Source organism: Ceratotherium simum, chromosome X (genome assembly GCF_057802395.1).
Source record: "Ceratotherium simum simum isolate JZ-2026a chromosome X, ASM5780239v1, whole genome shotgun sequence".
NCBI lineage: Eukaryota > Metazoa > Chordata > Mammalia > Perissodactyla > Rhinocerotidae > Ceratotherium > Ceratotherium simum.
The window spans coordinates 109,671,180-109,696,175 of record NC_141940.1 but is presented as its reverse complement, the minus strand read 5'-3'; the positions used below and the strand labels follow the sequence as shown (position 1 = coordinate 109,696,175).

The 24,996-nt window shown below is 39.4% G+C and overlaps 1 protein-coding gene across 4 annotated transcripts in view; it reads left to right on the top strand.

Annotated features, from left to right (window-relative positions):
- Positions 1–3,314: 3,314 nt before the first annotated feature.
- Positions 3,315–24,996, top strand: part of ZFX (zinc finger protein X-linked) — a 49,530-nt gene continuing 27,848 nt past the window's right edge. The window contains exons 1-2 of one of the 4 annotated variants that reach the window (XM_087427163.1): positions 3,315–3,376; positions 24,038–24,126. In XM_087427163.1, the coding sequence (XP_087283289.1) occupies positions 24,066–24,126 (61 nt within the window). In that variant the 5' untranslated portion in view covers positions 3,315–3,376; positions 24,038–24,065. Of the gene's footprint in view, positions 3,377–3,620; positions 3,936–11,905; positions 12,282–24,037; positions 24,127–24,996 lie in introns of those variants that run through there. The other 3 variants (XM_087427161.1, XM_087427162.1, XM_014791173.2) reach the window with 3 other exon arrangements.

The window sequence follows — 24,996 nt, the reverse complement described above, 5'->3', positions numbered from 1 at the left end:
AATCAGTCATTTCTCCCAGAAATCCTGGTTCCTTTAGTGGAAAATTGCATATATAGAGGCCCCAGTCTGGGCAGCCAGGGTGCTCATTATTTCTAGGCCTCACATATTGATTTTCACCTCTTTAGTAGAGCTAGTTTGTTTGCTGTGTCCTGTGATTTATAATCCATGAGGCAGAATTTGGCTATTGGTGATTTTCAGGAATTAAACAATGTCTTATTCAACTAATGACCCCTGTGAAAAATACTGTTTGAAAATCACCTAATTGTCAGTCATTGTTTCTTTTAAAATTATTTCCCTTGGGGAGGGCGTGTGGCTTCAAGACTCAGATTAAAGATTCTTATTTGGCATTAATTATAGCCGGCTGAGTTCCAACATGATGCAACTCACTCATGTTACAGTAAGTATAAGATAACTTCAGTATCAAGTATCAGATAAATGGTTAATTTTTATAGGGTGTGCTTAGTTCAATAAAACTAGGGCCTTTCTAGGGGAAAGTAAATATTTTTTTAACCTTTGGGATATAAAATAATGAATTACCACAACTTTCCTCAAAAGGTCTCTATTTTCTCATAAGCCAATAATTTATTGTTTCCTATTTGGATTTCCATCAGTTAGTGATGTGGAGTGAAAATCAACAGCTTCTTTTCTTTTCTTCTTCTGTTTTCTTTTCTTTTCTTTCTTTCTTTAACAGCTTCTTTTCTGACTAATCTTTCTCTAGAAAAATGATTGAAAGGCCTTGCATTATTTCTGGCTCAAGGACCTATAAACATGTCAGGGATCTTTAGTTAAGTTACTAAAACACTGTCAAAACCTTGAGTAGATGCTTTTAACTATCTGATATACATTAATAGCTCTGAAGGAACAAATAAATTTTAGCACATAACCAAAATCCCTTTGACTGCTTTGAAACCATCTATTTTGTATTCACAGCATATGCCTTTGAAATGTTCTGCTCTCAATCTCCCTAAATAAAATTTCCCTTTATTGTGTGTTTATTTAAGTGAGAAATGAAAGCACTTAAGAATGTTTTTATTCTACCATACACAGCCTCCTTATTCAGAGTTCCCCAAGGGCAAGCACCACATCTTTTTACTCCCTGTGCCCAAAATTCTATAGGTCCCTAATACTGAAACAATGAACAAAAGTATCCATGCAAGATAGGCTGTGGTAGGTCATTTAAGTGCCAGCTGTCAGGTGCTTAATTACCCAGTGCTTGATTACCAAATGCTTTCTAGTGATCTTAGGTGTCCTCAAGGTCCTACTGTGAATATTTTCATAAACTGTATTTTGTATTTTATTATAACATCTAATGATTTCTGATCTCTGCTGTTTACACTTCCTTTGCACTTTCACTTTATTATGAGTATTTCATATTAAGTGTACTTCTAGTAAAATGATTTTTATCAGTTTTTTATGGCCTTCCATAAATGGATTTGAAGTACAACTTATTTTCCCTTTTTTGAAAGCTCAAAAAAAGTATAGTTGACGTCATCTGTACAATCATCTATAGAACAATCTTTGTTGGACTTCAATAAAGGTTTATCTAAAGTAATTAATAGAACTAGGTCATCCTTTCCTTGTTTCCCATCAAAGTTAACAGTTTCTTTATGTATGAAAAGTTATGGCAAAGGACTCTTTAAAAGTATCAATACCTAAACTACTTCTGGTCTTTTAAATTGAAGAAACATCTTTTTTGTTTATGCTTCTTGACATCTTTCCTTAAGTGCTTTATACTGGTAGACTTAGAAGTATTTGATGGCAATTACAGAAGAAGTAACAAGAATGCTGACATTAGGTTTTTGTGTTCATGCTGCTTCCAGTTGCATGGATGAGACCCCATTCCTGACATACCATAGCATTAAACCGAGGCCCTTGGAAAGTACTTAAACGCTGGTTATCAATTTTTTAAAATTATATTAGTGTGGGTACATAAGCTATTTCTCTTTTACTTGAAAAAATATTAGTTTTCTTTACCTTTCTATGAATACAGCCTATATCACAGTCCAATGAAATTCTCTCTAGACAAAGAAGACGTCATTTATTATTTTTTTTTCTTTTGTCAGGAAGATTAGCCCTGAGTTAATATCTTTTGCCAATCCTCCTCTTTTTGCTGAGGAAGATTGGCCCTGGGCTAACATCTGTGCCCATCTTCCTCTACTTTATATGGGACGCCACCACAGCATGGTTTGATAAGCGGTGCCTAGGTCCGTGCCCGGGATGCGAACCTGCAAACCCCAGGCTGCCAAAGCGGAGTCTGCAAACTTAACCGCTACACCACCAGCCCTTCCCCCCATTTATCATTTTTGAAAGGAAATTTAATCGCTTGGAGGAAAAAAAAAAAAAGCTAAAGCCTTGAGAGAAAAATTACCATCCAGTACATTCTCAGCGATTTCTTCTTACTGTACCTTTGTTTTTCCTTTTTCAAAGCATTTTATAATTGTAAGATGTCTGAGGCAAAGGACAACTTGTATTCTGGGAGTTTTAAAAAAGTTATGACAGGAAACTAAAATACATGGCCTTTGTAGTTAAAGAAATTTCACACCAATATGCTATTTGCTTTATAACTTTTGTGTTCTTTACTGTTTAAAAACGTCTTTAACATTTAGTGAACTGAAGAAATGAAGCATGTCAGATTCCAGATTAATGTAAAGACCACACTATTTAACGTTTAACTAGTAACTTTTAAACATAGTTTGGGTCCCAAGTTCAGTATGGAAAGAGCTTAAAAATTTAAACTAATGAAAACACAAAATACACATTTTTGGAGTTGACAAATGCTTTGTTTAATCAAATAGATATTTTTCCTTCTCTCCTAAGTCTTTTTAAACTTTAAAAGGATTGTTTAAGTAGTTTGTAAAAAAATCCATACCCCATTCTGCTACCTCTCCATATTTATTAAAGAATGTGAAAAAATCATTTATTAAACAATTACACAAGACTTACATTTCATAGGCTCCGAAACTCTGAAACACAGATATATAGAAAATATGCATTAAAAATACCTGTTTATTGCAATGTGCGAAACCAGTTTCAAAATGTAACCCTTTTCCTCATTTTTTTCCCTGCAACTAATAAAATCAGTTAGCTTCTCTGACTGGACGGTTATTTAAAAATAAAATAAAATAAACTTTGGTAGTTGCTCTAGGATAACCCTTCTCTTGCCCATACACCCATTTAGACTGGCAAGCCTATTTTCATTTTATTTCAAAGATTTTTTTTTTTTTTTTTTTAAAGCGAAGGCAGGGGACGGCGGGGGTTGCTAAATTTATCTTCTCCAGCCACGGGGATGAAGAAAACACATTTACTGCGGGCGGGGGTCTGAGGGCCTGCAAACAACTCGAGCAGGCGCCTCGGCCAGGACCGGCGCGGAGAGGCGGTAGGTCTCCGGGGAGGGCCCGGGGGGCGGCCGCGGCCCACGGGAGATGGTGGGGGGCGGCCGGGCCGGGTCTGGTAAGGGCCGCCTGCCTCTCCGCGGGGTCGCCGGACCGCGGCCCCGCGCGGGCTTTACGGCCGAGGCGGCGGCAGCGGCGCGTGTGTAGCGGCGGCGGCGGCGGGCGGGAGCGCGGAGGAGGTGGAAAGAAGGGGGGCGCTGTCACGGAGACTCCGGCCGCCGGAGACCCCGCCGCAGCGAGGCCACTGGGCTCCCCGGTCGCGGGGCGTGAGCGGCGCCGACCCGGGGCTCCAGGGGTACACACCGGGCGGAGGAGGGGGCCTGTCTACCCTTCCGCATTTTCCTGGGTCTCTCTCCCGGGCGGTGACGTGACGTGCTGACGGCGGGCCCGTGCCGGGGAGCTGGGCCGCTTTTTGTCAGCTCCGAGCTCGGCCCCTCCTCCCTCCCTCCTCCCGCCCCACCAGCCGGAGCCCGGCCCAGTGCTCCAGAGAAAGGCCGGCCTGCAGCACCCGCCACCGTCGCCGACCGCCCGCACGCCCGTCCGGTGAGTTCCGGGCGCCGCCGCGGCCGCGGGGCCTAGCGCGCGCGCAGCGGCCTGGTCCCGGCCTGGTCGGCGGCCCGCAAGGCGCCCTTCCGCGCTAGGCCGGGTGGTGTGGCGCGCGGCGCCGAGCAGGCCCCGAGGAGGCCGCAGTTAGGCCCGGGGAGGAGCCCGGCTGCCCCGAGCGGCGGCGGAGGCGCGCTCCGTAAACGGGCGGGGGTTGGGGGAGGGTCGCCCGGTGGCTTGGGAGGCGGCTGAGGGGCCCCGGGTGGGCGCCGCGGCCGGCCCGGGGCACCGCGCGGGGGCGAGGCCTGGCAAGGAGGCGAAGGCTGCAGGCGTGAGGTGAAGGCCGCAGGCCGGCCGGGCCGATTTTCGCTATGTAAATATCAGCGAGGGGGGGAGGGACGGGGGACAAGATGGCGGCGGCTCGGCGCCTGCTGCAGGGGACGATTGAGGGGGTTGCCGGGAGGGGGAGCCGCCATCTTGAAGGCGGCGTCTGAAGAGAAAATTCCGCTACAGCCCGTGAGGGGGGGTCGGAGAGCGGCGGCGGCGGCGGCTCCGGTGACGGGCCCCGGAGGCCCGGCGCGGCAGCGTGTGCGCGCGGAGGGGGCGTGCTCGCTCCCCACGGCGGCCATTGCCCTCGCCGCCATGATGGGCGCCAGGGCTCCAGGCGCTCGGCGGCAGCGCCACCTCCCTGCCCTCCCTCCCGCAGCCCCGTGACTGGCTGCCGCTTCCGTTGATTTTTAACTGAGCTGCCGCAGGCGGCCATTGCTGCCGGCAGGGCGCCGGGGCCATCTCGTGCCTCAGCGTCCCTGGCCCCGCGCCTTTCCTCCGCGCTTGCAGCCCCCTGAGGGCTGGCGGGGCGGATGGCAGCCCAGGCTTCTGGGCTCATCCCGGCAAATGAGACCTTAAGCCATTTTATGTTTACTCAGGCCAAGTCATACGTGGCTATTAGGGTGCTTTCGATGCGGTTGTTTTCCAACAATCATTGCGTTCTCGAGTATCTGAATAAAGAAATAAAAATAAAATTTGATACGAAGGTTCTCACCACTATTTTATCCAATAGAGGAAAAAGTGCAAGTTGCACAGCACGAAAACGGAGGAATAAAATTTTGAAGAAGTCTTTGTACTCGTTTATTTGGAAACACCTTTTTTGAAAAGCTGTTTTTCAGCTATTAGTGATCGGTTGGTAGTGTTTACTTTTTTCGAAGAGTAAGAAAAGGGCAGGAAGTTTTTAATTTTCTTACTGAAGGATAACATCGTATGATGCAGTATTTTTTGTTCATTTACTTACCATGGTTATTTAGAATTCTCGGTTTGATTTGAAAAATTCTAAGGTGGAATTCCATCCCTTAAGGTGGTTTTGATTGCATACTATACAACTCGCCTGTCAACTTGGAGCCCAGTGTTGGCGATGCACTAGGTGCTAAGCAAGATTAGAAAGGTTCTTGTAATGCAGACGGTGGCTGCATAGAAGTTGTTCAGAGGCAGATGAGACGAGGTGAAATGCACTTAAAGTGCTGCGGGAAAGGTAGAGCCAGTTGCTGGGGTTTCAGAGGGCGGCAAGGTTTCCATTTGGAGCGTCAGGAAAGGGTTCCTGTAATAGGTGACATTTTGAGAAGGTTACTGAAGGATGGGTAGGACTTTGTTAGGCAGAGGTGGGGATGGGGAAAGGGCATTTCAAGGGTGAAGCTTCTTCAGAAAACAGCAAGCATTTACACTTTGGTTGGAGAAGATGGTGCAGGTAGGGGAGGGAATTGTGGTTAGAAAAGGTAGATGGTGGAAGAGCTTGCTTGTCAGGTGGAGAGGCTGATGCTGGATGGGGGAGGCCAGGGAAGCCCTCAAGTAGCGGGTTGATGACACACCTGAGCCGGGCTTTATAGTCACTTAGCAGTTACATTGGTTGAGAAATGATGAGAGTAGCAAGTTGATCAGTGTTTTCACTACCAGAATGATTATCAAGAATGTTCAGATGTTAAGCCAATTTTGCGACTTTTTGAATGGTCTGTCTTTACTGGACAGCTGCTCCTTTTTTCTATCCTAACTTCTCTCTCCAAAATACCTTTTGTTCAGATGTAGTAAACAAATAGGGAGGGGTTTTTAACTTATCAGGGTTGAAAATTACAGGACTAGTGTGGGTTTCTTTACGAAAATGAGGAATGAACCTGTAAGTATTCCCATGGTAATTTTTTTTTTTTTCTGAGGAAGATCAGCCCTGAGCTAACATCTGTTGCCAATCCTCCTCTTTTTTTGCTGAGGAAGACTGGCCCTGGGCTAACATCCGTGCCCATCTTTCTCCACTTTATATGGGACACCGCCACAACATGGCTTGCCAAGCGGTGCGTCTGTGCCTGCCCAGGATCCGAACCGGCGAACCAGGGGCCCCTGCAGCGGAGCGTGGACACTTAACTGCTTGCGCCCTGGGCCGGCCCCCCATGGTAATTTTTTTTGGTGAGGAAGATCAGCCCTGAGCTAACATCTGTGCCAATCTTCCTCTTTTTGCTGAGGAAGACCTGCTCTGAGCTAACATCTATTGCCAATCCTCCTCCTTTTTTTCCCCCCCAAAGCCCCAGTAGATAGTTGTATGTTATAGTTGCACATCCTTCTAGTTGCTGTATGTGGGACATGGCCTCAGCATGGCCGGAGAAGCCGTGCGTCTGTGCGTGCCGGGGATCCGAACCTGGGTCGCTAGCAGTGGAGTGCGCACACTTAACCGCTAAGCCACCGGGCCGGCCCCCCACCTCCATGGTAATTTTTTAAGAAGTCAGTTTTGAAAAGTAGATTAGAAGAGCAATTACTAAAAAGGCAGTGGCCTTCAGATGGCTTTTTGCAATCCCTGTTCTTCTCCCTGGTGACAGTAACCACCTTTTTGTTTGAGAAGGTAACTAAAGCTGGTTGCTAAGCCAAGCCTTCTCATGTTTTGATTAATATTTGACTATCCTAGATGCATGTGTGGGAAATGTGTTTCCTAGAATTTTGTGATATAAACCTATAGGTAGCATAAATATTCACAAGAAACTTGTTTCAGTTTTTCCATTTTCCTAGACTGCAACAGGTCAGAGCAGTGATGCTCCATGAGAGGATGGGAGGAAACGAGATTCTCATGTTTTCATAAAGGGCCATGGTTTAAAAAAGTTTGAGAAACAGTGCACTGTCGGAGGCCCAAGTTGCTAAGGTGGGCTGTGGTGGTTGAGGTGGTAAGGGTAAACATAAACTTAGAAGAACCAGTTGCTTTATATATCTTGATAGCTGGGAGAGACATAGAAGAGTTCAAAAAAAGAGAGAATTGTATGGCTGCACACACAGTACAGCAGCAGTAGATGTTCTAGAATGGCAAGAGTGGATGTTCAAGGCAAAGATTGTTAGACTCAAGTTGTACAATTAAGAAGAGAGATAAGTGTATAGTTTGGAAGGATTTCTATCTAAAACAGTTAACTATAAAATGCTTTTTGCCTGAAAGGGAAGACCTTGATGATCTGGAAAACTGACTGGTGGAACACCTTATTACCCAACCATCTTGGATTAATGAGGTGTTAGTTTTTAATTTATATATATGTTGCAGATAGATGTAAGTTTTCTTTTTTAAAAACAAGCTCACAATGCATTAAAAAATTTTGTTTTCCACATTGCTTTTTGTAAATGCTTCCTCTCTAACCCCCTCTGGACTTGTATTGTCACTGATGACCTTGTTTGTATTATTTGTGTGTGTGTGCACACTGGTGATTCCCAACTTGGTTTTTCACTCTAAAACTCCTCAACTCATCCTTGAAACCCTTCAGCCTTAGCAGAGATGACCTAATCTTTTACTTAAGCCAGCAAGACGACTATCTGATCTAAGCAGTTGAGTTTCTTCCTTCCACTTCATGCCCTTCCTCTGTCTCTACCTAGGCTTTCTTCCTGTTCTTTCGCTGCAGGAGGAATTGGCCTCCTTCATGTGCAGCTGCTCTGCCTGTGCGCTTCGCCCGTCCTCTGGGAAAGAGCTCTGTCAGTGGTTCTGCTGCTTGCATCATTCCCTCTAACTGCTGGTGTCTTTCCCTCTCCTTATAAACATTCCTATGTTTGCTCATCTTACAAAAACGTCACCTCTTTTCTTTCCTTTCACCAATACTTTTATTTCTTTTCATCCCACTTATTCCTAAATCCAGTATTTCCCAAATTGAGAAACTGTTCCACAGCATGTCAGCAGGTGTGTGTCATATAAAAGTGTTCTGTGTTTCAGAAACTATCTGTGCCTTCTCTGTCTTCTATCATGGGATTCCCCTCAAGGTCAATCCTCTGTCATTTTTTCTCGAATCTTCTCCCCTGGTGTGTTGGTGTCCTATACTGTACCCACCCTCTCTTCTAGTTTCTCATCCACCATTTCCAGTTGCCTACTGACCATCTCCACCCAGGTGTCCTACTGTCTCAACATGGGTGATACCAAATTTATCTGGCACACAGTAGATGCCTACTATATTTATTGAAAAAAAATTTTTTTTAAACCCAGAGCCTCTGAAACAACTCCTGCTTCTAGCTTTCTTTCTTTTAATAGCACCATCATTTTTCCAGGCTCATTCTTTCTTCTCTTTCTCATGTAGCAATGTGGACATCTTTAGTTTAGCATTTAACCTATTATATTTTAACTGTGTGTTTATATTTCTGTCATCTTTTCAAAACTCTGAATGTAGAGACAGGTTCTCATTTATTCTTATCCCTTAGCAGTACCTGGCACATGGTCATTATCTCTAAAAACAACTATCTCAATTATTCGGTGGAGAGAATTTTATGTAGTTAAATAGTTTTCAACTATTCAAGCTATCTAGTCAGTGTGTCCTTTGACCAAGGGATATACATATTAAGGCCCACCACGTGAGCTCAGTACCCCCCACCCCACCCCCACTGCTTAACTGACTGGAGTTAATGTTGCCAGTCTATTGTTATTCCAGTCAAATTATTTTTCCAAACAACTTTTTATAAAATCCAGGTATCTTGTAACTATATTTTATTCAAAGGGAGGTACACTTTAAGGAAGCTGCGTGGCCTTGAAGTAGATAGCCATTAGGATTTAAAAATATATATATTTAAAGTTTTTAAATTATGGAATATTTCAGAATTACAGAAAAGCAAGTATTACCAAGATTTAACAGATCTTAATATTTTGTTACATATTTGTTTCATAATTTGTTTGTTTAAAGAAATAAAGCCTTGGGGCCGGCCCCGTGGCTTAGCGGTTGAGTGCCCGCGCTCCGCTGCTGGCGGCCCGGGTTCAGATCCTGGGCGCGCACTGACGCACCGCTTCTCCGGCCATGCTGAGGCCGCGTCCCACATACAGCAACTAGAAGGATGTGCAGCTGTGACATACAACTATCTACTGGGGCTTTGGGGAGAAAAAGGGAAAAAAAGGAGGAGGATTGGCAATAGATGTTAGCTCAGGGCCGGTCTTCCTCAGCAAAAAGAGGATTGGCGTGGATGTTAGCTCAGGGCTGATCTTCCTCACACAAAAAAAATAAAATAAAATAAAAAATAAAGAAAGAAAGCCTCACAGATCCAGTTAAAGAGTGCTCCCCCATTCCATTCCTGTCTTGTTTTTGCCGGAAGTAACCACTGTCCTAGTATGTATGTACCAAAAACAATATCAAGTGTTGCTCTGTGTGTTTTAACTTTACAGAAATGGTATCATACTGTGTGTCATTTTACATATATTTTTTCACTTAGCAGTGTGTTTTTGAGATTTATCCATGTTGTATGTGGATCTAGTTCAGTGGTTTTTCAAAGTGTGCTCCAGGAATTCCTAGGGATCCCAAAGATTCTTCTGGCTGCGTGCTTCTGTACACTGCACAAGTACTGTACAGAGGCTGCATGACACGTGATGTCATAATAGATTGAAGCAGTTAAGAGAATCCAGCTGTCCTTTATTAAGCCTGTCTTTAAAGAGATTTGCAAAAATGTAAAACAATGCTACCCTTTTCACTAGTGTTTTTTGTTTTGAAAAATAGTTATTTTAAAATAAATGTTACTGGGGCCGGCCCCGTGGCTTAGTGGTTAAGTGCACGCGCTCCTCTACTGGCGGCCCCGGTTCGGATCCCGGGCGCGCACCGAAGCACCGCTTCTCCAGCCGTGCTGAGGCCACGTCCCACATACAGCAACTAGAAGGATGTGCAACTATGACGTACAACTATCTACTGGGGCTTTGGGGGAAAAAAGGAGGAGGATTGGCAATAGATGTTAGCTCAGAGCCGGTCTTCCTCGGCCTAAAGAGGAGGATTAGCATGGATGTTAGCTCAGGGCTGATCTTCCTCACACAAAAAAACAAACAAACAAAAAAACCCCCCAAAATAAAATAAATGTTATTCGTGTTTATATATGGTGGGTTTATAATTTTTTATAAATTACTATTTTTTAAATGTTTCAGATTTAATTTGTAATATAGATAGAACCCACATAAATAAAAACTCTTTGGGATCCTTGATTTTTAAGAATGTAAAGGGGATCCTGAGACCATGAAGTTTGAAAACTATTGATGGAGTTCATTCATTTTACTTGTATTTTAAAGTATAAATATACTATGGTTTATTTATCTATTCTTATGGAGGGGCCGTTGGGTTGTTTGCGGTTTTCTGCAATTTCAAACAATGCTGCTGTGAACATCCTTATACAGGGTTCTTCTCTCTTGGGATTATAGAAATAGAATTGCTACATTCAAGAGTCTGTGCATTTGTCAGCTTTACTGGGAATTGCCAGATTGTCAAATTGTATTCCATTTGACACTCCCACCAGCTGTGTATGAGCCTCTGTTTCTCCAGACCACTGCCAAAAGATTAGACTTTGCAATTTTTTCGGTTCTGTTGGATATAAATGGTATCTCATTGCTGTTTTCATTTTGCATTTCTTAGATTACTGGTGAGGTTGAGCTTTTTTTCCCACATATTTGTTGGCCATTTGAGTTTTCCACAGAAAGCTTGTGCCTATCCTTGGTCCATTTTTCTATTGGATTGTTGCCTTTTTCTCATTGGCTTATGGATATTCTTTTTATATTCTGAACACTAATGATTTGTAGTTATACACACTGAAAGTACCGTTTCCTTGTCTGTGGCTTGTCTTTTAGCTTTGTTTATGGAATATTTTTTGTGTAGAACTTCTTAATGTGAAGGGAGTCAGTTTTCTCAGTTTTTTTCCACTTACAGCTTATGTTTTCTTCTGTCTGTAAGAAATTCTTCCCTTACCCCAAGATCATAATGATACTGTGCTTTTTCATATTTAGGTCATGAATTCATCTGGAATTTTTTTTCTCTATTGTGTGATGTAGGGATCTAATTTTATCTTTTTAATATGGATTTGCCAAGTAGTTCAGCCTTTCTCCCCACTGATTTATAATGCAACTCTTGAGGTTTATAATTTTCTCATATACACACATCTGTTTCTAGTTTCTCGCTTCTGGTTTCATTGGTCTGTTTGACTATCTCTATACCTATCCCACTCTGACTTAATAATACCTTTATAATTCAGTCTTTTTTTTTTTTTTTTTTGGTGAGGGAGATCAGCCCTGAGCTAACATCTGTGCTAATCCTCCTCTTTTTGCTGAGGAAGACCGGCTCTGAGCTAACATCTATTGCCAGTCCTCCTCCTTTTTCTCCCCAAAGCCCCAGTAGATAGTTGTATGTCACAGCTGCACATCCTTCTAGTTGCTGTATGTGGGACGCGGCCTCAGCATGGCCGGAGAAGCGGTGCGTCGGTGCACGCCCGGGATCCAAACACAGGCCGCCAGTAGCAGAGAGCACGCACTTAACCGCTAAGCCATGGGGCCGGCCCTATAATTCAGTCTTAACATATGTTCTTTTTCTTCAGGATTTTTAAAGCTATTTTCCTCCCTTTATTTTTGGGTCAGTTTGTCAATTTCTGTGAAAAATTGTTGGATTTTTTATTGTATTTGCATCAAATTTATACAATAAATATGTAGATACATATCATATAGATATATGCTAAGTAGTGGAGCTGGGAGTTGAATTTGAGCATGCTCTATTGTTTTCATAAAGCTCTTGCACAACTTTTGTTAGATTTTTTGTTAGACGTGTAATTTTTGTTGTGAATAGGATTTTCTTTTAGTAGTTATTTCTATTTAGTTATTGCTGACGTATAGGGAGCACTGTGGACTTACATGTATTGATCGTGTAACCTCACTGAACTCTCGTATTACCATATTTCATAGATCCTGAGATGCATTTTCGCCCCCACGTTTTAACATCTCTGAAATCAAAATAGATCTTCAATTGATGGTGTCCTATAATCACTGTTGTCCCGGCAGCAGTCATGATGTCATTGCCTACACAGGCACAAACTTGATCAAGACTCTTCATTTTGTCATCACTTAAATGAGTATGTGCATTGCTATGTTGTTATTTCACGCCAAATAATACAACTGAAGGCAGAAGAAATTGTGAAGTGTGTGTCTGACTGGAAAGCAAATCCCATAGATAATAATGGAGCATTTTAAGAAATGCTGCATCGCCAGCACTCTTGTTGGCAGAGGACAGTATTGTTAGGAAAAGATTGAATAGCTTTGAGTAGAAAAGCAAGTAGGACCCTGAATGTCAAGTTTTAGAAATACCCTACCGATTTCTTGAGCTTCTATTTTTCTTTCTATATAGCACAAGATATGATAAAAATATGTCTAAATAAGTCTAAAAGAATTGTCTCTAAGTCTAAAATGAAAATTCTAGATAATAAAGTATGGCGTCAGTTTATTTTCTTTTATTTTTTGGTGAGGAAGATCAGCCCTGAGCTAACATCTGATGCCAATCCTCCTCCTCTTTGCTGAGGAAGATTGGCCCTGAGCTAACATCCAATGCCAATCCTCCTCTTTTTGCTGAGGAAGACTGGCCCTGAGCTAACATCCGTGCCCATCTTCCTCCACTTTATATGGGACGCCACCACAGCATGGCTTGACAAGTGGTTTGTTCGTGCCTGCCCGGGGTCCGAACCTGTGAACCCCGGGCCGGCACCGCAGTGGAGCGCACATTTAACCGCTGCGCCCCTGGGCTGGCCCGTGGCGTCAGTTTAATTGGCAATGTTTTTTTTCTTAGTTGTATGTAACATAAGGATGCGTCTTAATTGGTGGTATCTTTAGATTCAATGAAATGTGGGAGTAGTAACGGTTTATAATCTTTTTGTATTTCCTAAGTAGTTATGTGTGAATAATGCTTCTTTTCTATTCCTTTTGCCTCCGGTTTCTTTGTCGTCCCCTCCCCCCCCCCCAATGCCTCTAGCACAGTGTTGAATAGAAGCATTGATAACGGGCATCCTTGTCTAGGTACTTTAGTGGAGTGCTTCTAATATTTTATCATTAAGTATGATATTGTAATGGGTTTTTTTAGAGGGGGTAGGTATTATTTATTAGTTTATGTTCTCTTCTACTTATCATTTTAGAGTTTTCATCATGAACAGAAGTTGGTTTTTCTAATGCTTTTGCTGTATCTGTTGGTGTCATGAATTGCATTAATAGATTTTCTATTTTAAATTGTCTTTGGATTCCCTGGATATTTGCATCCCTTTGTTATTGCCATATACTTTCCCTTTCTCGTGTAGTCTTTGTCTTGTTTTGATGATAAGGTTATGCTGACTTCGTAAGATGAGTTAGAGAGTATTTCTTTTTTGAAACAAGTTGTATTTAATAGAGATAATCTGTTTCTTGAAAGTTAGATAGAATTCATCTGTGAAACTGTTCCTGGTGTCTTTTTTGTGAGTTGGCTTTTGATTTATTAATAGTTTCTTTCATGGTGATACGTCTTTTTGGCTTTTCTTGAGGTTTTTTTTTTTGTTATTTATACAAAATGAACAATATTCTAGAAAAATATAAATTTTCAAACATATTGGTATAATATATAGGTTTCTCTAGTGACTTTAAAATATCTAATTTCATTGATTTGTTCCTTTTTTTTCTGATGAGTACTGCCAGTAACTTGTTTGTATTATTAAGACTTTTCAAATAGTTCTTTTTATTGACCCTTTCTGTTTCTGCTCATATGGTTATTATTTCTTTCCTTCTACTTTATTTGCATTTATTCTGACATTTAAAAAATTTAAGTTGAAGGTTTAGCTCATTCGTATTTAATCTGTATTCTTAAAAAATATGCCTTTAAAACTATAAATTTTCCTCAGAGCTGTAACTAGATGCTGTGATTTTGACATGAATTGATTTTTATTATTTAGTCCTAAATATGTTGTGATTTTCATAGTTTTTCTATTGCCCGTTAAATTATTTAGAACTTTGTTCTCACATTTATGGTATATACATATATATTTTTTTGCTGTTACTATCTGTGTGACATTTATTTCTAATTTTATTGCATTATAGTTGGGGAACATTGATTGATATGTAAAAATCAGTCGTATTTCTCTACATGCACGACAAACAATATGAAAGTCAAATTTAAAAGCCAGTACAATTTATAAGGTCAGAGAACATCTAATACCTTGAAATAAATTCAACAAAGCATTCTAAGACCTTTAGTAAAAGCATTACTAAGAGAAATGAAAGAACTAAATTAATGGGGAGAGATACAATGTTCATGGATTGAAAGTGTGAATATTATAAAGATGTCAGTTCTGATATATAGAGATTCAATGCAATTTCAATCAAAACCCCAACAGAACTTTTTTTTTTGATAGACCTGTTCTTAAATTTATATGGAAATGCAAAGGGTCAAGAATAGCAAAGGCAATCTTGAAAAAGAATGGGAAGACTTACACTACCATCTATCAAAGCTTATTATAAAGTTATAGTGATTAAAACAGTGGGCACAAAGCCAGATTAATCAGTGGAACAGAATAGAGTCCAAAAAGCAGACCTGCATATATAAGGTCAATGATTTATAACAATTTATTGGGATTTTGGTTGCATGTAGAGGTTAATTAAGGGAGAGTTGATGCTACTGATCTAACATATTCAAGAGCAAGATTGATTTCTCTATATATTTGTCTTTTTTTTAAATTCCACTTAGTAGAGTTTTCAATTATTCTTATCAATGGGATTTTCCATTCTTAAGTGTTATATAAGAAAGCTTTTGTGTTCAAGTATATTAATTTTATACCAGCACACCTTATGAATTCATACTGATATTAATTTTTTAGTTGATTCTCTTGGATTTCCTAAATAAATCGTGTATAAATAAGTATAATTTCTTTCAAATAATAATTATATCTTGCATTTCATTATCTTACCTAATTGCGTTCGCTGTCAGTTCCCATACAATCTTAAATAATAATAGTGTTAGTGGGCATCCTTGGCTTAATTTCAACTTAGAAGGAATACTTTGAGTGTTGTACCTTAATTTTAATACATGTCTTTTTGTTATAAAGTGGTACTGACATCATTCTCCTATCCAAAAACACATGTTGTAACATGAACTAGTTTAAGATTTGCATATGCTTTTGTATTTTATAACAGCTTTATTCAGATAAAGCTGTTAGAAAATTTACCCTTTAAAATGTACAATTCAGCGGTTTTTAGTAGATTCAGAGTTGTGCAACCATCACCACTAATATTAGAACATTTTATCACTCCCAAAAGAAACCCTGTGTCCATTAGCAATCACCGCCCCCCCCCCCGCACCCCCCCTGCCCCTGGCAACCACTAATCTACTTTCTTTCTGTATGGATTTGCCTATTCTTGACATTTCATATAAATGGAATCCTATAATATATGGTCTTTTGGGTCTGGCTTCTTTCACTTAGCATAATGTTTTCAAGGGTCATCTGTGTTGTAGCATGTATTAGTATTTCATTCCTATTTATTGTATTTTTTTAACAGTTGAGGAAATATCTTTCTATTCCAATTTGACTGAGTAGTTTGTTTTAAATAAAAAATAGGTGTTGAATTTCAACTTTTCAACATCTATTGAGAAAATCAAGATTTTCCTGTTTTGACCAATTAATTTGGGCTGTTTGGCTCCATCCTTGAATTCTAGAATAATCATCCTTTGTCAAGGTCTGTGTATGTACGTGTGTATATATTTTTTTACATGATGGATCACATTTGCGAATACTTGACTTGGGATTCATAATTAACCAAGTTTGGTTCCATTATTTTTGTTAGGTTTTAAAAAAATGGTAAATTAGTTTTATAAAAGGAATTGGGAAAGCTTTCCTCCTCTATGCTCTGGCATGGTTTGGATTGGATATATACCAGGATATAATACTGGATATATACCAGGATATAATACTGGTAACTTACATTTCTCCTCAATATGCTAGCATAGAATTATAGACTATTTTCTTACAAGTTTTTTCTTTTTTTCTGTATGTGTTTTTTTTCTTTCTCATTTCAAATTATGTATGTTTGTGCTTTTCCCCAGTTTTCCTCCTTCTTCTAGATTATTGTCTAGTAGTGTTACTATCTTTCCAAACCCCTGAAAAAAGCCAGGTTTGGATTTTTTGGGGAGCCGGGGAGGGAGCATGAATTGGCTTGCTCCCTAGCTATATTCAAGGGAATGATCATGGAATTAATGCTGCTGATACTCAACTTGGAGCTCATATTCAATGGAGCATGCCCTTCGTTGGTCATGTTAGAAGCAGGTATATTGCATACCAGCCCCTGCATTGTCCAGCTTGTTCTTTTTTTGTGTGTGTGATTAAAGGATTTATCAAGTTATAGGTACAAAACATATGGCTAATTGCATTAGCAAAAGATCAATGTGAAAACACTCCATAGTTCTGCAACTGTCAATTTAAAAAATTTGTTATAGTTGTTGAAAAGCCGGATATTATATTCTTGCCGGTGTTTAAGATGTACAGAGAACATTGTTGTTTTCAGCACTGAGTTTACAGAACCTCACAGACCCAGTGTAATGTATTTAGGAAAAACAATAACAGGAAGCATGTGTTCTTGTAGGTGAGGGAAAGAGTAGGGTCAGTATTAGTCATGTTGGTGATCTGGCAAGACAGTAGTTTTAAGAAGTTTCATAGTTTAAGAATATTTAAAATAGTTTAAAAATTGTAAAGCTGCAACACATGATTTTTACAATTAGTTATTAGAAAACTAAGGAAAGTGCTTATTAGCTTGAATAAAGTAACATGAAAGCAAGAATGCTTTAATCTAAAAAAAAAAAACCCAAATTCTAATGCATTATCAGAAAGATTTTCTAATACAAGGAGACATATTGCTCATTAAGAAGGAGTTCGATAAGAAAAGCACTTACTAAATTAACAACTATGGGATGACCAGTCCAGGGATGAAGTAAATGCCCAATTTTGGGAAAGACAGCAGGTGCAAGAAAAAGGAAAAGGGTAAGAAAACAATTTCGGATAATACCGACCTTTCTTCATCATGTACTACATTTGACAGAAATTAACCTTTTAAAAAGTTTTCCCCCGACAGTTTTTAGTTTAACTTGTTCATGTACAATGTAGTTTAAATTAATCACCACTTCATATTATGTCACAACACTGTCTTCATCCTTTGATCATATCAAGTGTTTCACACACTCCACTCCAGTACACCTGCAACTAAAGGCAGAACACTTCATTAGAGGAGACATGTGAAGAGAATTTCTGTTCAAAATCTCAGCAAAAGCTAATAAACTATTTTTTTAAAAATTTCACTACAAAATCAAAAAGAATGATCCAAAGAGATGAGTTGTTGTAGATTATGATATACAGTAGAGTGTTATGAACATGGATTGATAAATGATTGAGTCCATTAAAGAGCAATATTTCATTAAGGAGGCTGTACTGCTTTACATATCGAAAACTAGTTAGAAAGTGTATGCATTTCCTAATATTAAGCTACAGTCTTAAAGACAAAGGCATTTAAAAAGTGTAGTGCTGAGTGTTTGTAGCACATCAGTGCAGCTAAATTCCGAGGTATTTTGGCAACTCTTAATCTGAGCTTCAATAGAGGGTTTGGAAAAGTAAGTCTTTAAGGCCTGTCATTTTAGGACCAAATTTTAATAGATTTTGAAAGTTTGAACTCTTAGACTTTAAACAAAACCTTGAAATTATTGATTGGCTAAAATTGGTTTTATGGAAAAAACTAATCTGTAACAAAAACTTGGCGTTGAATTTTTGAGCAAAGTGTACACAAGTTCCAAGTAGGACAGGGCAAAGAGGGACAGGGCTCTGACATTTACAACAGCAAACATTTTCTCTTCCTCTTCTTTTTTTTTTTGTGAGGGGGATCAGCCCTGTGCTAACATCTGCCAATCCTCCTCTTTTTTTTTTTTTTCCTGCTGAGGAAGACTGGCCCTGGGCTAACATCTGTGCCCATCTTCCTCCACTTTATATGGGACGCCGCCACAGCATGGCTTGCCAAGCAGTGTGTCGGTGCACGCCTGGGATCCGAACCAGCGAACCCTGGGCCACAGTGGAGCACGTGCACTTAACCACTTGCGCCACCGGGCCAGCCACCCTCTCTTCCTCTTCTTGACACAAAGGGTGGGCAAGGTTGTTTGAAAATAAAATATTTTCTTAGGGAATGGAATTTGAATTAAAGCTACTAGATTAATATTAATTATATATATCTATTTGATCTGTCAAGTGTTGATAAGAATTGTAACCTTTCACTACTATTGATTTTTTTTGATTTCTGTCTCATAGTTTTTTTGTTTTTACATATTTCCGTGCTGTTTTATTTGACACATACAAAATCATGACTTCAAATTCACGATAGACTAGAGAATACACACATTTACTTTTCCTTCCTTTTGAAATCACATTGAGGAAGAAATATAAAAACGATAAAAGTAAATCCAGAGAAACAAGAAAACCTGAGAGGTATGCCACTTGCAGACCAGAATATGATGAATTTCTGGTTGAATAAAGCACTTGGGCATCAATTAATGGCAAAACTCTGGAGAGCTTAGTGAACCTGTGGCCCTATTCAGCAAGTTGGAAGGACCATCCAAAAATTGTCATTCTGCATCATCCCCAATGTCAAAAGTAGGGAAGTTCTAGGAGAACATCCTAAAGCTAGCCATGGGCACAGCCAGATTATTAAAGTCATGGAAAGCTAAGTCACTTACCTATCAGTATAGATGTCTGTAGTGGTTTTCCTCCCAAGGTAATGCCAGAATTCAGCTCTCTGAATTGCAAATTTCGTCCATAGGAAATTCCAAAGTGGGGTAGTGGGGGGAGAAAGTTACAGGCAGTGCTTAGGTAGCTTGTAGCTATCCTGAAGGATATTGAACCTCCAGTCCCTGGAAGATGTGGTACTCATCCACCACTAAAGGAAAGCCTAGCTGGTTACATGGTTTCTTTCCCTCCCATGGACTCATTCTAGCCAGGACTCCTGTGGTCAGAATTTAGGTTCATTGCTAGGCAAACAGGGGTTCTCACTTGAGCTGAGGAAATACAACTCAGGTATCAGAATGTAACTCTAGTCTAGACCTTCATCTATAAATATGAATGGACAACCTAGAAGAACCATGCTTTTGAGGAAAACCAGCAGTCTGAAAGACATCAAATTCAACCAACTAAATAATGAAAGAGATATAGAATACAGAATAAACTTGAAATCCTCAGAGATATTTGGGGAGATATTGTATCCACCAAAAAAAAAAAAAAAAAAGATTGCTGTGAAAAAGAAACTAAGTTTATTTTGGAATTAAAATATAATCTTTTAAATAAAACTTGGGTAGATGGAATGAAGATCAAATTAGCTAGCTTGGAAAAAAGAGTTTAGGAATTCTAAGAATGTAGTAGAAAGACAAAGAGAAAACATGGGAGAAAAGTTAAAGCAATATGGAGGCTAGATTTAGGAGTCCTTACGTCCTATAATAGAAATTCTAGTAAGAGTGAACAGAGAAAATGGAAGAAAGTATAGAAACAACAGGAGAAAATTTCTTGAGTTCAAGAAGGGCTCAAGTCTTGATTGGAAGGGCCCACTGGGTTCTGGATGTAAGATGACCAAAGCTTATTAGAGTGGTAGCAGTGAAAATAGAGGACGTGATGAATTTAAGAGTGGCTGGCTTTGAGACGAATTTAATTTAAGGGCTGAATTGGTAAGAGAAGTGAAATATAATTATCTGAAGAAATGATGGCTAACATTGAACAACATAGAAAAAAAATTGGGAAAGAAATGTAACTTAAGAGGGAAGATGTTAATTAGGCTTTAAATGTAAATTTTCACCAGTTCCCGTTTCCCTCTAAGAAAAATTCTGTTATAGACAGATCTGCTTTTGTTTGCCTTTCCTGCAGCTTGAGCAGTTTCATCTACCGTGTATAATACAATTTGGTTCTCTGAGTGTGACTTAGGGAGAAGAACTAGAGTCGAGTCATAAAATTAAAAGGCGTTGCGTTTTTGGGAGACCAAAAGCAGAAAAGTGATTCGTGTATGTATATTAGGTGCAAAAAGCAAAGTGAATATATAAGCACCCTCTTAACTTCCCAAGAGGGAGATGATGAAAGTATCTAGGCATCAAGAGATATAAAACTGAAATAAATTATATTCATTATCCCTAATTTAAGGTAGATAAAATGTTGTTGCTATGCCTCTTAACTTGGTATGGTATTTTCATTGATTTATTTTAAGGAATGGAAGAAAGTTTTTTTTGAATTTCCCGTTTCTCTCAACCCATTATTTCCCTTAAAGCTGTGCGTTTTTCTATTGTGAATTCTTCCACAGCATTTTCAGGAGCATGACTCCTGCAACCAAGAAGGGAATATTTTACTGAGCTTGAGGTGAGTGTGGGATCCCAGAAGTATTTTGAGGGCATTTGATAATCAGACTAAAGGTTAGTATGTGTTCACCCAAATTGTTAGATTCTTGGTTCTCTGAACTGTTCGGCTTATTTGTCTTCAGATTCAACTGGTGTCTGGGCTTGGTTCCTGCAGCAAAGGCAGGGGCACTTTCAGTTACCATGTCAGTGCCCGTTCCCTGCCCTTACTTTATCACAGTCCTGAGAACTCTTCTTAGTAGGTTCAAGTCTAAGAACATTGGCATCATTCTGATTGTCAGAGAGATTTACTTCTAACCCCACAGGGGTTACAAAGTTGAAGTATAGTCATCTCTGCTTGGAAGTACAAAACATGTTTTTTTCTGATTTGAGTTTTTATAATGACAAAATAGAAGGAAAAATAACCAGTCAAAACTGTTGAACAGTTACTGCTCACTTAAGTCAAAATAAGGTGAGTGGACACCCTCCATTTGGGCCAAAATATCTTTTAGGAAATGGATATGATGTAAAATGATGGGAATAATAGCAAATAAGTCGGTTATGGTAGCTTGGGTTAATATTCAGAGCACCCTGACTATTGGGGAGCTGCTGAGACTTTCTGAGCAGGGGAGCGCTGTGATCAGCAGAGCTTTGGAGGGTTAGTCTGCCTGCCACAGATTGCAGGAATGCCTCAGCATTTGGCAGCAGCCCTTACTTTGTATTAGGGTTCCTAGTCTTGTTGTGGGAGTGGCAGAATGGAGTGAAAGGCCAGTTGAGAGGCTATTTTCATCCTACAGGGATCAGGAAATATGAAGCTGAGAGTGAATGGTGACAGTGGGAATAAAAAGAAAGGGACAGATTTCTGAGAAGTTGCAGAGAAGGAATAGACATGGTCTGACAACCTGACTGAATATAAGCAGAGAAGAAGGAAAAGGCCATAGTGGTCATGCCAGGAGAAAGCAGAGTTTTATCCTGATGAAAATATTTAGACAGTCTGGTGGAAGTGTTAGGTGCTACGCTGAGTGTGTGGATTTGGGGAATCATCTTTGTGTAAATGGTAGTTGAAACCATGGAATAAAGAGCAGAAGAGAAGAGGGCTGATTGCACCACCCTGGGCCAGGCTGCAGTAATGGGTGAGGGGAGGCAGAGTAAACAGCAGTTGGGAAGGTGGGAAGAGATCTAGGATGTCACTTAAGGAAACTGAGAAAGGAGAGAATTTCCAAATCGAGGGGATTGATTATCTGTCAAACTCTAGTAGAAAAGCCAAAGAGGATGAATGCCGAGAAAAGGAGTTATTGTGCAGGTTGAGAATTCTTAGAGCTGATGGGATTGGGTTTATGTAGGGAAATTGAGGAGAGGGGCCTTAAATACCTTAATGAATCTCATTTATTGCCTTCTTAATTGGCTTAATTTCACATAGTGGTGTGTCATTATGCTTAGAAGATTAATTTACGTTTATCATTTTGTAAGAGGGAAAAAGAATAATGGCCAGAGATGATATTGGTGGGAAGAGAGGAGTGACAACTTATTCAGAACGGGTATACTTTCCATTTTTCGTAGTTGAAAATTTTTTTGTTGATCTGTTTAATTTGAAGCAGTTCGAATAAATAACATGGAACGTGTTCTTTCTTGAAAATGAATAGAATATGTCTCAGAGTTGACATGTTGAAAATTCATTTATTATATTAATATTAATTAATTTTCTCCTGGCTATTTCTTTAAGAAATATATATATATGTTTAGCATCTGAAAAAAAAGACATATATAAATAACCATAATTTATAGCAAAAAAGTACAATTAGAGAAAAAAGAAAAAGTGCTGTGGAAGTTCAGAGAAGGGAGAGATTATTTTCAGCTCTTTATTTGTTTCTGGAGAAGGGGATTTGGGGGAAAGGTCCAAGGAGAGATGATAGGGGAAACGTCTTCCAGGTAGAAGAAACCCTGAGCCAAATATAGAGTTGGGGTCTCATGGGGAAATTGGGCATTTGTGTTTGGCCGAGTGTGGTGGTGGGAGGAGGTGCTTGAAGGAAAGGGGAAATATTGATGGAAAGATAGTTTGGTGCTGGAACTTAGAAGATGGCAGGAGTTTGAGCTTTATTTGGAGGTAGCAGGGAGCCATTAAACATTTTTGAACAGAGGAATGACATTAGCTAGCTTATGCTTTAGAAAAATGACTCTTGTTTCTGTTATTTGAAATTTTAATAAGAAGCATGCAGCACTTATATCATCAGCAAAGTGATAAAGATAAAAGAAAGATGTATCTAATAGTACCATTGAAGTTGGATTAGAAAGTGAGAAAGAGATAAGGAAACCAGTGAGGGAGGAGGTTTATGCAATACTTACAACATGAGTAAACCACAATCCTTGATGTCTGCTCTTTTGAAACAGTGATTACTATTAAGTAGTATATTATTTAATTGGTTAAGTTCTTTCTGTTGTAAGTTTTTGGCTTAAGTAGAAAAGGGAGCATTAAGATCATTGGGATGTCATGCAAAAACCCAAGGCAGACAAGGTTCTGTAGCTGGACCTCAGAAAGGTCTAGAACCAGGAACTAAAAAGCTATTGGTAAGCCTCCACTCCCTGCTCCCTCTACTCTGTTTCTCAACACATTCACTGGATTCTTTTTATTTTTTATTTGTAAACTTTATCTCACTAGTCTAAGCCGAAGTTGGAAAATGGCCTTCCTCAGCTTCTATGTTCCAGCCACCAGGAGAGAGAGAAAGAGAGACTGAGACTGACTGACCCTTGCTCATGGTTTCAGATTCTCAAGGATAGGACTTTGATTTTATTGTGCTCAAAGATGAACTTATTTTTACCATTTTATAGCTAGTGCCAGTCAACTGTGTCCAGGAGAGTATAAATACACTGTGGGAATTTGCTTCTCTAGATTGGAGGGTTAGTTAAGAGAGGTCATTGTGAGTTAGGCAGAAATCCCAAAGGGTGTTTACTATAATTATGTACTTCAAATTTTTACTGTTGTTGGTTGAAAGATAGCAGACTACAGTAAATTTAGAGAAGTAATATGAAAATCGTGCAGAAATTTCCACCCAATAAGCTACAGTGTGTTTAAATTGAACCTTAATAAAACCAGTTATCCTTGTGGGAGTGTGGGGTGTACTGACTGAGAGGAGACAAGAGTGCTGGGGTGCTGGAAATGTTCTATATCTTGATCTGGGTAGTGTAGTGGTTGCACAGGTTTATGCATGTGTCAAAATTCATCAAGATGTGTGCACTTGATGTTTGTAAGCAGTATCTCAATTAAACAAGGTCTAGGCAAAGTTGACTTGTTTGATTTATCTGCCTTACCTTGTCATATAGATAGATGCCCATATGTCATTGGAAATCAGTTAAGTTCTCTTTTATTTTTGATAGATGTCCGTCTGTCACATAATTTTGTGTTTCAGAAATGTAAATATCATGATGACATTTTTAATATATGACATAAAAAAAGTAATACTTGGTTTACTTTTTTCCCTAATTTAGGAGCTGTGACTGATGAGAATTAAAGGCCATGGATGAAGATGGACTTGAATTACAACCACAAGAGCCAAATTCATTTTTTGATGCAACAGGTATAACTACTTGGATTGTTCCGCTTCCCAGCTACCAAATTTGGAGTTGATTGTCAAGTGGACAAATTGTAGACTCTCACGTTGATATTCACATTTAGTATCTTGTTATCCTGTCAAAAATACAAATGTTAAAGTGAGCACATTATTATACCCCTCCTTAAAAATTTGACTCCCTCACAACCAACTCTCATATTCTTGTCAGTAACAGCAGCAGTATCAAAACCTTATTGTTATCTTCAGTAATTCTCATCTTGCCCACTTAGAGCACTAAGTCTTATTCTCCCTTTGAAAATGTTCCTTGCTTACATCTCTTCATTCTACTTCCTACCACATAGACAGGCTCTATAATCTCATTCTTAGTCTGCAATAACTTTTAAATTCTTTTCCTTACCCTTAGTCTCTTTTATCTAGTCCACCAATCAGAATACTCATTGTAAAATAACATGGGATCATGTCATTTCTCTGTTTTCCATTACCTAGCAAGTAAAGTATAAACCTAAGGCCCTCCATGTTCTGACCCCATCCTACTTTTACAACCCTGTCTCTCACAAGTTGACAAAAGGAGCCTTTTGCTTCAGGAAGACGGAGTCTTACTTCACTCCCCAAATTGTACAAGGAAAATTAAATTCATGTAGTTCTAAAAATAGAAAAAAATTATTCACTATTTTAGATTATTCATGGTTCCAATTATATAACATTGTAAAGTGATTAAATTTTATAATGTAAAATGGTTTTATATCACACTAACTAGCTACCCTTATAAATAAAATGTTAATGAGTTTTCCTTTGGACTTGAAATGATTATATTGCAGTATATTAAAGAAACAGCATTAACTTTATCAGGAAATTAAATATTAGTGATTTTTAATT